Source organism: Mercenaria mercenaria, chromosome 16 (genome assembly GCF_021730395.1).
Source record: "Mercenaria mercenaria strain notata chromosome 16, MADL_Memer_1, whole genome shotgun sequence".
Lineage (NCBI taxonomy): Eukaryota > Metazoa > Mollusca > Bivalvia > Venerida > Veneridae > Mercenaria > Mercenaria mercenaria.
Genome location: NC_069376.1, coordinates 65,519,758 through 65,533,348, shown reverse-complemented (window position 1 = coordinate 65,533,348; position 13,591 = coordinate 65,519,758). Strand labels below are relative to the sequence as shown.

Here is a 13,591-nt window from a genome sequence, read left to right as displayed (position 1 = left end):
ATTACTAACCTCTTAATGCCGAGGACCAAGCGAGGAATCTACTACTTCCATTTTTCACATCTATTTACGATGCAGCCAGGAAGCGCCCCATGCCCTCCCCACTCGAAACTGGCAATCTACCACTCGGCTATCAAGGTGGTTAACTACTATGTCTTTGTCCGACTGGATTTGTTCTCGTTTCCCAACAGAGCTTCAGTTATGTAATAGTCATCACTTAACCTAATCAGTATATTTGCATTCTGCAGCAGTATAAATATGTTTTCTGCAAGTGACGGCTGAACTTGCACAAAGGCAACAGAAAACATAAGCTACATACTGAAATGATCCCAGTACCTGCATTAATGTTTCTGAACATATTATTTACTCGATTACTCCTTCAATTATGTTAAGATAAATAGATTTAACTGAATAAAGATGGCAGATTCTGTACAAACCTGTTGTTGATAATCCATATTGAAGTTAGGACTGTCCATAGAGGGCACCTGGCCAAGCTGGTTGTTATAATCAAACTGTGTAGGATCGATACCCATTGGTTCATTTATACTGAGCTGGGTGGGGTCAAGCTGGAAACCAGCCATCTGCTGTTGGATCAAGTTTTGTTGCTGTTCGAGGAAATCCCCGCTATCCTGCTTCATCTGTGGAGGTTTGTCTTCAAGTGTTGGTGAGTTCTGGTGGCTTCCTACTCGTCTTCTGTATCACAAATACCATAGTTACAAAACTTTGTACATTTAGTCCCCTTTCAATAAATGATATATTTCATTATCTAGCAACATAGAAATTTCATCTCTGAATGAAACATTACATATTTTGTGAACGAAATGCTTTAATTAGTCCCCTCTCCCATTAATTTCAACTAAATAGTGATTACTATGCAGGGTATCTTGTATGACAAACTATAATATCTACTAAATTTACAGTGATATGAAACAAATTGTATCTCTACCCAGTCTACACTGACATATACCCAATCTATAACAAGAGGACCATGATAGTCCTGAATCGCTCACCTGTCCCAACATGACCCAGTTTTGAACTGAGTATGACGTCCTTTTTTTTCTATTATTTGACATAGTGACCTAGTTTTTGAGCTCATGTGACCCAGTTTTGAACCTGACCTAGATATCATAAAGATGAACATTCAGACCAACCTTCATTCAGATCCCATGAAAAATATGGCCTCCAGAGAGGTCACAAGGTTTTTTCATTATTTGACCTACTGACCTAGTTATTGATGGCACGTGATCCAGTTTCGAACTTGACCTAGATATCATCAAGGTGAACATTCTGACCAATTTTCATGAAGATCCATTCAAAAGTATGGCCTCTAGACAGGTCACAAGGTTTTTCTATTTTTAGACCTAATGACCTAGTTTTTTACCGCAGCTGACCCAGTTTCAAACTTGACCTAGATATCATCAAGATGAACATTCAGACCAACTTTCATACAGATCCCATGAAAAATATGGCCTCTAGAGAGGTCACAAGGTTTTTCTATTTTTAATCTTAATGACCTAGTTTTTAACCACAGTTGACCCAGTTTCGAACTTGGCCTAGATATCATCAAGATGAACATTCAGACCAACCTTCATACAGATCCCATAAAAAATATGGCCTCTAGAGAGGTCACAATGTTTTTTTATTATTTGACCTACTGACCTAGTTATTGATGGCACGTGACCCAGTTTCGAACTTGACCTAGATATCATCAAGGTGAACATTCTGACCAATTTTCATGAAGATCCATTCAAAAGTATGACCTCTAGAGAGGTCACAAGGTTTTTTTATTTTTAGACCTAGTGACCTAGTTTTTGACCACAGCTGACCCAGTTTCGAACTTGACCTAGATATCATCAAGATGCACATTCAGACCAACTTTCATACAGATCCCATGAAAAATATGGCCTCTAGAGAGGTCACAAGGTTTTTCTATTATTTGACCTACTGACCTAGTTTTTGAAGGCACGTGACCCAGTTTCCAACTTGACCTAGATATCATCAAGGTAAACACTCTGACCAATTTTCATGAAGATCTTGTGAAAAATATGGCCCCTAGAGAGGTCACAAGGTTTTTCTATTTTTAGACCTACTGACCTAGTTTTTGACCGCACGTGACCCAGTTTCGAACCTGACCTAGATATCATCAAGATGAACATTCTGACCAACTTTCATAAAGATCCCATGAAAAATGTGACCTCTAGAGAGGTCACAAGCCAAAGTTTACGCACGGACGGACGCACGCACGCACGGACGACGGACGCTGCGCGATCACAAAAGCTCACACTGTCACTTTGTGACATGTGAGCTAAAAATATTTTCCCTAATATTCCCATACAAAGTGCCACAAACCAAACCAATAAATATTATCACAGCTTCAATGCACAATTTTTCTAAGAGATCTATTCCTCATGCTTCGGTTCTGCAACTAGAAAAGATGTCATGATCGAAACTCAAAGTTTATTTACTGGAGTAATGATATAAAGAAAAAGATAAAATGGAAAATTTTACTCATAAACACCTTTCATAGTTGGATTCGACATACCCGTACATCCCTGCATCATCCTTGATGCCGTTCTGCATTATACCCCCATTATGTTGCAGTGATTCCTGTCCCTCATTTGGACCGTCGTCTCCCTTTTCAAATGGTGATGGAGTCTTCTCTTTATCCAAATCTTTCCCTTCTTTTTTCATGTTATGCATCTATAAATTGTAAATAATTTGTATTTTTTATATTTACAATGATTTTTTTTGGAAAAAATAAAGGTGCCTATGCCCGCTGAATTGGGAAAATAGGCACGATAATGCCAAAATTGGGAAAAACAGAAATATGCTTAATTTCAATACTAAGTGATATAAATCCCTACATTTTCTAACTGAATGTTGTTTCAAGGGTTTACATTTTTTCAAAACCACTTTTGGATTTAAAACTGAAATTTAAGGGTGGTAAAATTAATAGAGAAGTCCTAAATTTTGACTACCCGAAAATCGGTACATTTGCGCCGATTTTGATCTCCAATTTTTCAAGAACTAGGAAAGATATTGAACTTTTTCATTAAATGATAAACTGGCATAATGGAACATATTTCTCTTGAAAATCGCCAATGTTTTCTTTGTCACGTATTTTCGCGATATCAAAAAGGACGTTTTTGATGCCATTTCTGCCAATTTCATGTTAGATATCGCAGATTTCACACCCGAATATAAACTGTTACATTTTGGAAATAAAATCTTTTAATTTGAGAGGGGAAAATACCTCTTTTTGGGGGGAAAAATTGACGATTTTTTTTTTGGAAAAAAATAGCCTATTTTGGCGAGGGGAAACTGCCGGTATTCAGCAGTAAAAACAGGCAAAAAAAAAAATCACTGACAATACATAAAATCATTTTGGGACTCCTAAATCATCAGTCAATAAATTTAGCTTATGACCTCAGTCATCCTACCTTTTGAACTTGACCTATATTTCAGAGACAAACATTCTTATAAAGATTTATGATCGTCAAATAGAAAATATGGCCGCTTGAACGATTAGGTCTTTCTATGATTTGACCTGTTGATCTAGTTTTTTTTTTATCTTGTGTAGCGCAGTTTAGAATTTGGGTTAGACAAACATCCAGACACAATTTTAAGAAGCTCAAGTAGAGAATGTGACCTCTGCAGTTTTAACAAGGTTTTCTACTTGTGACCTAGTTTTTGACCTCAGAAGGCCAATTTTGAACTCGTCTGACCAAATTTCATGAGGACTGGGCCAATATTGTGACCTCTATAGTGTTTACAGTAAAACTGTTGATGAAACATTTGGTACAATGGACATAGGGTAATCACAACAGCTCAACTTGAGTACGTTTGTGCTTGGGTGAGCTAAAAATATATAAGAATAATTCCTTGGCACCTTCTTAACTGCTCAAGGGAGTCCAGGTGCTTCTGTCAGTGAGGCATCCTGCAAGCAATGTTTCACTGTACTGCTAAATCCTTAAATAGTCACTAAAATTAAATCTCTATGCAGCTGCATTAATGGAAATAGTAAAATCCTGGAACTGAAAAATGTCCTGAAAACTGGCATGTCACTGACACTTACATTATAGGGGTTACTGAGAGCATGTCTCATCGCAAGGTTCTTGTTTCCGGCAACACTTGGCGATCCTCCACCCAGCACGTACTCCACCATGTTGACACCGAGAGAAGCGCCACCTGGTTCTGCACGAGATGAGAGCATGTTAGGATTGTCGAAGTTTGGCACAAGCGGGGTACCTGGAAAACTGCCCGGGCGCCGATGCATACCTGGCAAGTAGGTCCCCGGGGCTGCCTGTGTAACATGTGGGTCTACAATCGATAGATACACTGCTTAATCTTTGTAATAATAAGCTCAACCTCGGTCATTACTCAAACTTAGATATCAATTGCAATTTTAAAATTGAATACCTTTCCTTCCTATCATTTGTATTTATATTATTTGCACATCCTGCGAGAACTTAGTCTTTTTCTGTTCACTCTAATTTAAAATATTTCCAACTATTGAGCCATTTTCTACCTAGAAAAAAAAGAACACTTTCTCAAATCACACTGGCAAATCTTGAAAGTCAGTATGTTTAAAGAATTCACTTGCTCTAACAGTACCTTTAAACAAATCCTAATTTCTTTTCTTTCAAATATCTCAAGTTGAAGAATGTTTTCTACATACTGTAAGTTTAAAGAATTACAAAAAAAATAAAGTAATCTGTCATATTTACTGTTGAACCTGTCTTTAGTGGTCACATGTATTAAGCAACCACCTGCGTTAGGCAGCCAGTCACCTTACTTCCCAAACAGACTTTCTGTTCTAATTTAAGCCATCTAGTAACCACATTGTGGCTGTTTAATACAAGTTTGGCTAAAACCTTGAAATTATATGATAATAGAAAGCAAAATTTTAATTCCTTAAATCTAGCTGTAAAGCTAAACACTCCTACTTTATGCACTATGTTTTTGTTCAATTTAGTAGCCCTACATCTGTGTATTTTTCAATTTGGAAAAACCTACAAATATGATGGGCAAAGTCCAACAGCAGAGTATAAACTAGTGAAAGTATAGCAAATGATCTAGACACACTACAGTCAGTACAACAGAAGTGCAAAGCAAAGAAAAAACACAGGACAGTGCAGATTTTAGCAAAAGGATTATAAAGTACATTAGAACTAATGAACGAAATGACCCACACGTTTACACAAGCTATAATAGTGCTACTTCACAATAAAATACTGAAATCTTGAGCCTTGATGATGGAAACAATACTGATATAACAAGAGCTGTCAGTGGACAGCGCCCTCGACTATTCTCAGTGCTTGGTAGTATTATATAAGCTATGAGTAAAACTATAAGATTACAATAAGCATGTTCTATGTCGAAAAGGGGCCATAATTCAGCCAAAATGCTTGACAGAGTTGCCTCCTCCTTTTTACAGATGGGGTCATGATGGTAAACAAGTATGCAAAATATCAAAGCAATATCTAACTGGACTTTGAAAATATTTGGGGTGGTACGCAAACTTTAACATTTATTCTAAGTTGAAACGGGCCATTATTCAGTCAAAATGCTTGATAGAGTTGCCTCCTCCTTTTTACAGACTGGGGTATTGATGGTAAACAAGTATGCAAAATATTAAAGCAATATCTCAATGGACTTTGAAAATATTTGGGGTGGTATGCAAACTTTAACATTTGTGTGACGCTCATGCTAACGCTAATGCCGACGCCGGGGCGAGTAGGATAGCTCCCCTATTCTTCGAATAGTCCAGCCAAAAATTATACAGAGGATAGAATCCTGTATGTGGAATCCAGAACGGAATGAAACTGCAAATTAATGATTTTTTAATGTGACACAGCTGTTTTTGTATTACAAAGAAGCAGTTTTATCATTGTGAAGTAGCAGATATCAGCCTCCCATTATCTAGGGAAAAAGCCCTGGCTTGAGAGGTATACAGGTGTATGTAGTCTGCCGGATATCCATGTAGCCCATGGCATCTTGACTAACCCATTTGGTCAATAATCAAACATAAGCAGACAACACGCACATGTATACTTAAGTCAACAAACTGCATTACTATAATATATTATAACAATTTTGATATATATATATATTCTAGCATAAAACTGCTGTTCTAAAAAAGTCTTGTCACTTTTTGGACGTGTTTTTAACAGGAGAGAAAACGTGTTAACAGAGAGATTTTCATACTCATGTGCTGTTTAAAACAGTTTTTTTTATACATATGCATTTCTTGGCACATTTCTACGGCCCAAAAACAGGTATTTTAAAAGTAAATGTCAACGTGAAAAAGACAACAGAGACATTCCTGCACATACCATGGAAATTTAATGACGTGATAATATATTTGTTTTTAAGCAATTTATGCTAGAATAGCATTAGCGCATGTTCATTTCACGGTATAACATTTTCAGAATCCCTTGGGATACGTTGGTACCCTCGCCCTACTGGGCCTGCGCACCAACCAATCCCTCAGGATTCATCAGATTTTATAACGCGAAAAAACATGCATTATCCCTACACTAAATCTCACAATACAGTTCAAAGTAGTGATCTCAAAGACTAAAATACCCATCCTGTAACATTTGTGGTAACTGTCATACTTTCCTAAATCAAGTTAACCATACTTTCTCACAGCTCATTACTTGCTGCCACTAAATGCAAATGCCTTCTTCCAACATTTTCTACCCAAACAGTTTGCAAATGATTCAAAAAGAGCTATAATTAACAAGTTTATCAACATTAATAACTTTTTACCTTGCTGATCACATACCACCCTGACACTGCATCTGTTACAATAAGGGTATTAGTTTTATGTAGACGGATATAATCCTGTAGATATATTTAACACACAACAGTTCACTACAAAAACTTAGTCACCAAATGTTAAGAAAGATCTGGGTTTGCAAAAAATATTTTTGGGGAATTCACACCACTCACCGGACTGGGGTGCCGGGTTCCAGCCACCATCATCACGTGGCCTATTCCAGGGATTATTCTGAAACATAGCTTGATTCTGGTCTTGTTTACCAACATCACCACCTCCCATATCCCATCCAAGTTTCTTACTTTGCTGAAAAATCATTTATCAAAATTTCTATCTCTTTGAACAAGAAGTCTATTTTATAGTGAAACATTTACAGAAGACACTGTCACAGATTTGTTTTCGTTTTTTAGCTATATCAGTTGGTGATGAAGACCCCAGGTGCCCCTTCAGGCACCATGTCAGGCATGGACAGGTAAAACAGGTAGAACCAGTCCACAGACCTTACATAAGGTCACCGATTCATAATTATTTCCAGAGGCCAGTGCCACAAAAATATTAAAACTTTCTAAAAAGCTAAAAAGGAATATATCAATAACCTATCATTGGTACTACAACTGAACAATCTCCTGGTGCAATTTTCACCATTTTGACTGCAGGTACACTCTGACATACAGATACTAGAACTTAATACAGTGATAAATAAAAACCATTCATTCACTGGTATCTTGTCCTTGTGCATTTCCCTATCTTAGTGAAAAACTTAGATTCAAGGTATGGAGCCTCAACTACTTATTTTTATTATGTCAAGACTTTACCTCACGTTCTAGAGACATCGTATGCAAATTCCTCTCCAGTTCCTGTACTGTCATACCTCGAGTCTGAAATTAAACAAACTTTACTTCAGGGCTTTGCAGAACAACAACTATGCAGGAGGTTATGCTAAGATTTTGTTGAGTTTCATGTTTATAAGCTAAATAATCCTGAAGCAAAGAATTTAACCTATACTTTACTCAGCAGTTTGTAACAGGACCATTTACGCTACATACAAAAAGTTTCAAAACATTTCTGACATTGTGAAATCTGACTTTCAAAAGAATGGAACATTAATGTTTTACGCGTTATTGATGTTTAAATGAGCTCAGTCAAAATATATTTCATTGCGCACTTTGTGGCTGCTGTAAATCAACTATAAACTAAAGCTGCTTTTGAGAAAAGCGCATGTCTCCCACAACTGCCTAATCATCTGAATAATACTATACGAGTCAATCATGCACCTAGACCTCAACTGCCTTATCAGACTTTCAGTGCTTTGATTATCACAAGTTTCAAGGGCCATAATTCCAAAGTGCCTGAGCCAATTTGGCTAGTTATCGAAATTGCCCACACACATTTTGTTCAAGCTTGGTGAAGATCGGTTGAGAAATGTTTGACTTAAAGAGTGCGGACAAGATTTGTGACAGACACACACACAGACGGGAGTAAATCAATATGTTTCCCACACCACTGTGTGGTGGGAGACATAACAGAAATATGATGTAAACCTTACAAGTTGCAACTGTACTACTCCAGTGTACATAGAAACTTGAAGAAGCTTTGTTACTTTACTGAAAGTCTCAAATAAACCACCAGGGGTCCTGAAATAAGCTGTCCGAGTTGTCCGATTCGTGGATTCCTCGGTCCAGACAAGCAGTTTTTAGAAGCTGGCTTGTCTGGGGACAAGTAAAATTTCCGTGGTAAACATTTTATGAAAACGAAACTAATCGGCGTCATCTGTGATTTCCGCATGCCTAAAGGCAATATCTAATCTGTTTGTGATCATTTATGACCCTTAAATTATCAAAACAAAAATGTATGCAGCCATTGGACTGGTTTACTACATTTAATGAGCATTATTGGAAAATTACACCGTGAAGTTGAAAATGAGTGCCAGTCCGGGGATTCCCGTTATCTACTTTCATTTTTGATTTTCAGAAAATAGATTAGCTTGGTTGGCGCTATGTAAAAAAGTTTAGTAGCCAAAATTTGTGGCTTAATTTTTCGAGTCGATTGTTTTGACATTTAACAACTCGGACAGCTTATTTCAGGACCCCTGAAAGACTAGTGCAGTATTCAGTGAATGTTATGGGACCAGGGTAGAAATTCTAGGCATACTGAGATTATTTTTGTCAATGGCATGTGTTCAAGTGTTCTTAATTATTCTCTACTCACTAAACTTGCTAGTCATAACATAAGTGGATGTTCTAGTCACTTAGCTTGCTAGTCATAACACATTTTCAAGTGGATGTTCTAGTCACTTAGCTTGCTAGTCATAACATATTTTCAAATGGATGGTTCTAGTCATAACATAAAAACTTTATACAAGTCAAAATGGAAGTCAACAGAAGTGTATGTTCGTATTATTTGTTTATTTAGTAATGATAATGCTGATCCTTTCCTTTTTAAACTAAAAAGTACGGACAAGTTCTTCTTTGGTACGGACAAGTGGATTTGTGGACCCAACTTGTCCCTGGACAAGTAGACTCTGAAAATATTTCAGGACCCCTGACCACTATCCACCAGTCTGCATGTTTATCCTACATCATCAGGGCTTTTTTCCCCTATAAATCTACCTCCGGTAAAAGGAGGTAATCCCAATGCAAAAAAGTATGTTTTTTTCCCAATGTTGAATTTAAAATTCCCAAATGATTATACCTTTTAGGGTTTTTGCTGTTTTAAGATAATTTTGCTAATTTGTATGTATATTTAGGTAAATCATAATACTGTTGAACAATTACTGAAATGCAATACATTAATATTTCACACAAAAACACATTTATGCAGATTTTGGTAATTTGCAAATTGTCCCAATTAAGACAATTTCTGAGAGCATTTTCCCAATTCCACCGGTGTCTGTGGCATTCCCAAATTGATGAAAAAAAGGCCTGATCATTTTGTGACCACTTACAGTTTGATTTATGTAGTTATGATTTACTCAGCAAATTCTTAAGTAGAGAGTAGCTGGCGAGATATGGGTTCTTAAAACTGCATTAGTAATGTCCAATTTCAGAAACTGTGCAAGTCAATGGTATTTGGCAAGATAAAATTGTTACTCAGCTTGTTGGCAAGCTAATGGGTTTTATTCATGACAGCAAAGCCAGGTTGATGTTGCAATAATGGATTTCCCCAAAACCTTTGTAGTCCACCAAAAAAGCTTGACTTTCAAAATTAGTGGCTTCATCACCCTAAGGCTATAGAAGTGTGAAACATTGCCGCTTACATGATCTGTGAACATTTAGGCTAAATAAATTTCTCAAAAACTGAAATAACTTTTATTTTTCTTAACATTTTAGTGGAGAACCACCACCAAAGAGCATATGCTGCACTTTTAATTCTGTAGAGAAGCATGCCCATTCCAGACATTATCATAAACCTACTAACATCTTTCTTTCTGCTCAACAGTTTGTGTATATATTTTGCAGCTTAGGGATTTAAGGTTGTAAGGTGTTAGGTTTTTGCATCTTTTTTTATCACAAATGTAAGGAAACACCAGGGGGACTGAGCTGTCTTGGAAACTTGACAAGTCTTACTTTTTCTAAACCCTAACACATGGCTGTAATTAGTTCCAATCAATGACTCTGTGGTTACCTCCCCTGACAGTCCACCCGCAGTCACAAGCAACAGCTACTAAAATTAGGGCTGTCATTGATTGGGTCTTAGGCATATCGACGATACCGATACATCAGAAGACAAATATCGATGATACATCGATTATTAAGTTAGATTAACAACCTATATGTTCATATGCATACTATATACCTTCCTGTAAATGCTATTTTTAGTTTTATTGCCTACTTTTCATATTACTGTTTGATTGTTTTGTATTTGTATTTATGAAAATAAAAGAAACAAATAAAAATTAATAAAATCTTTCATTTTTATTTTGCCTTCACTTCTCTTTAGCATTTATCTAAATTTACAACTTTGTAGGCTTAATTGTTTTTGAGGGTCTGAGTGTTTGTCTGGATAGTTTTTTCACTCTGTAAAATATCTATTTTTGAAAATGGGAATCGATAATCGATCGACAAAAAAATATCGTTGATACATCGATATCGTTTCTACCGATGACAGCACTAACTAAAATTGGCTAATTGAGGTACTTCAGACTCCCAGACAGGATTGTTAACAGAGAGGTGATTGAATGGCAAAAAGAAAAATATTTCAAAATAGCACATTTTCTCCTGTGCTTGGTTTTGTGCAAAATAAGATATGGTAACTCGTGAGCATTTCACTGTACCTGAAGAAAGTCATCCACCAACTTATGCCGTCGACTTGTTTTTCGCCATTAACGGCTTCACATCCCTATTACATCACTGCAGGTGCATTTCATTCAGTGTCATGTACAAGTGCCGGATAGCATTTATTGGAGAACATGTACAATATCTCAGGCTATTAGTTCCGTATTAGCGGAATATATTTGTATTTAACATAGATCTAACATTAACTGACAACATCTGAAACCAAAACAGATTTGGGGAGAGATCTATATATACGCATTTTCATGACGTGCGTGTTCTTTCATGAACATTCGGGATACACTTTGGTACACAGAGCACGACTTTACATTGTGCTAAATGCTATTTGCTCATGCATATGTTGAGTAGTTTTTCCTGAAGGTTTTATGCAGAACATTGCGGCAAAATGTTTCTGGTTGCAAAATAAAATACATCACATACAGCAAATATCAGTATTTCTTCAGTTTCTTATACTCTGGCGCTTACAATTTACCCTCGGATGTGAACACAAGCCTGGGATTCAGTCAAAAACCAAAAGCCTGAAAATTTACATTCTAAAGTCTGAAATGTTCTTTTCAATCGAGTTATATCTATAGGCAAATTCTGGAAACCAAAAACCTGAAATCAGGACCAGTCTAGAAAAATCCCAGGCCTGCTGATTATGCCTGTTTTTTGACATTTAATAATGAAATAGACGTATATCAGACCGAAATGAAATGAAAGTGATGATTATGTCACTTGATTAGTATTAAATGATTGCCATTACTGTAAAATTAGAATTAGTAGCTTTGCCAGCTTGAACCCGATACAGACTTTTAGAGACAGCGTATATCCCATATTCGCTCACTAACAAGCAGTGTAACTAATATTAATCTAAAACTGGGCCTGAATTTAGCCATATGTGAGCATTTTTTCCACACACGAGAGCGAAACGAGATACAGCAATGAGATGCTGGACTCGATGGAAAATCAGTATTTTATCAAACATTTTAAATAGAAAAAATTGAATAAAACTGACATTTTACCAGCTGTAATTTCTTGCACTAAAAATAAATTGCCTATTCTAGAGCTGTTAAAATACAAACTTATTGAAAACCATCACAATCTAACAGGACTTTGTTATAATGAAATGCACATGTCACTGCGACATCTGTCGATATTTTATAATTATTTTTACACCCAAACAAAGAGAACAAATTAAAGGTCATGGTCACTTGTGTTTTTGCACTTAGAAAATCTGGGTTACCACAGTCACATTGCATGCAACAAAATTTAGCTCAGATTCCTAGTGTGCAGGCAGATATTACCTGGTCGAGAACACTATCATCTCCAACTGCCCATTTTTTACTGGAATAGTTGCCAGGGTCGTTAGATTCTTGGGGTCTTTGAAAGAAATAGCTAACACCAGCATCATCTTTGGAAATGTGGCTACTTTGTCTCATGTTGGCCAGGTTGCCGTGTGACAGCATTGCCCGACTATCGTCCCAAGAAGTTTCATTCATGCTGACTACAGGCATCTATAGCTCATACTCGTAAACGCAACCTAAAGCACAAAAAACATCGAAAAATTCTGGTTTATTATGACTAATTGGGCACAATGGCGGGAGCAAAATCCGATATCATTCGGTAAACAAACTGCAAAAATTTGTACATTACAAGTAAATTAAGCATTTCAATACTAAGTTATCATGTAAAAGAAATGTTACTTTATACACAGTACAACAAAGGCAAAGTAGACAACAACTCATTTTACCAAGATGGAAGCGGATTCTTCTTATTAGTCATTTATGTCACCACCGTTCATGGTAGACATTTTCTTTCGAAATGAATTGTGGGAAACATGTGTCAGACACTACGTCATCATGCGGGAAAATCGAAGAAGCGTAAGGGAAAATCCCAATATGACGTCTGAATATAGGTCATTAGGCCAAGCAAATATAATGGTTTGCAAAAAGGTCCTTGGGTCAAGCAAACATAATCACACGTTTGCCATATCTATGTAGATCTATATATAAAAAGACAGATCAAAGATAAGTTTAAATCCTGAGAGACCCTTTTCATTTTTTATAGATCTGTAGGACCATGGTGTGCATGATAAATGACTTGTTAATTCCGTTAGTAGAAATCTAGATCTACATTTTTGTAATGGTCTGTCGAAATATTCAAACACACATCAGAAAAAAATGACATCAAGTCCCACACTGTTGTTATCTAATTTATTTAGCAGTCTCTGATCTAGCAGTCTAGCACAGACGCGTCCATTTTCCGAGGATGTTGTTTTTCTAATGATAGATCTAGATTATTTTTCTTTAATATGGACCTAGCTCTATATATGTAACATAAGATGGCATTATTTTTTACCTTCGGTAAGACCTTGTTATGATAATGGCTATAGATCTGTAGATCTATATGAAATGCTAAAATATAGCTAGCTCTTTAGGCTCTCAAGTGTTTCTATAATTTCAGACTCTGATGATCAGGATAACTCAAATTATGATATATTTGATGAACTGCGTTCACTCAGAAATGAAAACCGAAA

General features: G+C 36.4%; 1 protein-coding gene across 6 annotated transcripts in view; it reads right to left on the bottom strand.

The window, feature by feature from the left end:
• The window catches only part of LOC123540191 (pumilio homolog 2-like), a 43,547-nt gene extending 30,629 nt beyond the window's left edge, over positions 1-12,918 (bottom strand). For 4 of the 6 annotated variants that reach the window (XM_053527290.1, XM_053527292.1, XM_053527291.1 and 1 more), the window contains exons 1-7: positions 12,806-12,918; positions 12,360-12,595; positions 7,597-7,659; positions 6,955-7,087; positions 4,073-4,317; positions 2,516-2,697; positions 435-690 (exon numbers count right to left, since the gene is read on the bottom strand). In XM_053527290.1, the coding sequence (XP_053383265.1) occupies positions 435-690; positions 2,516-2,697; positions 4,073-4,317; positions 6,955-7,087; positions 7,597-7,659; positions 12,360-12,569 (1,089 nt within the window). In that variant the 5' untranslated portion in view covers positions 12,570-12,595; positions 12,806-12,918. The remainder of the gene's footprint in view (positions 1-434; positions 691-2,515; positions 2,698-4,072; positions 4,318-6,954; positions 7,088-7,596; positions 7,660-12,359; positions 12,596-12,805) is intronic. The other 2 variants (XM_045325003.2, XM_053527294.1) reach the window with 2 other exon arrangements.
• Between the last annotated feature and the right edge of the window lie 673 nt (positions 12,919-13,591).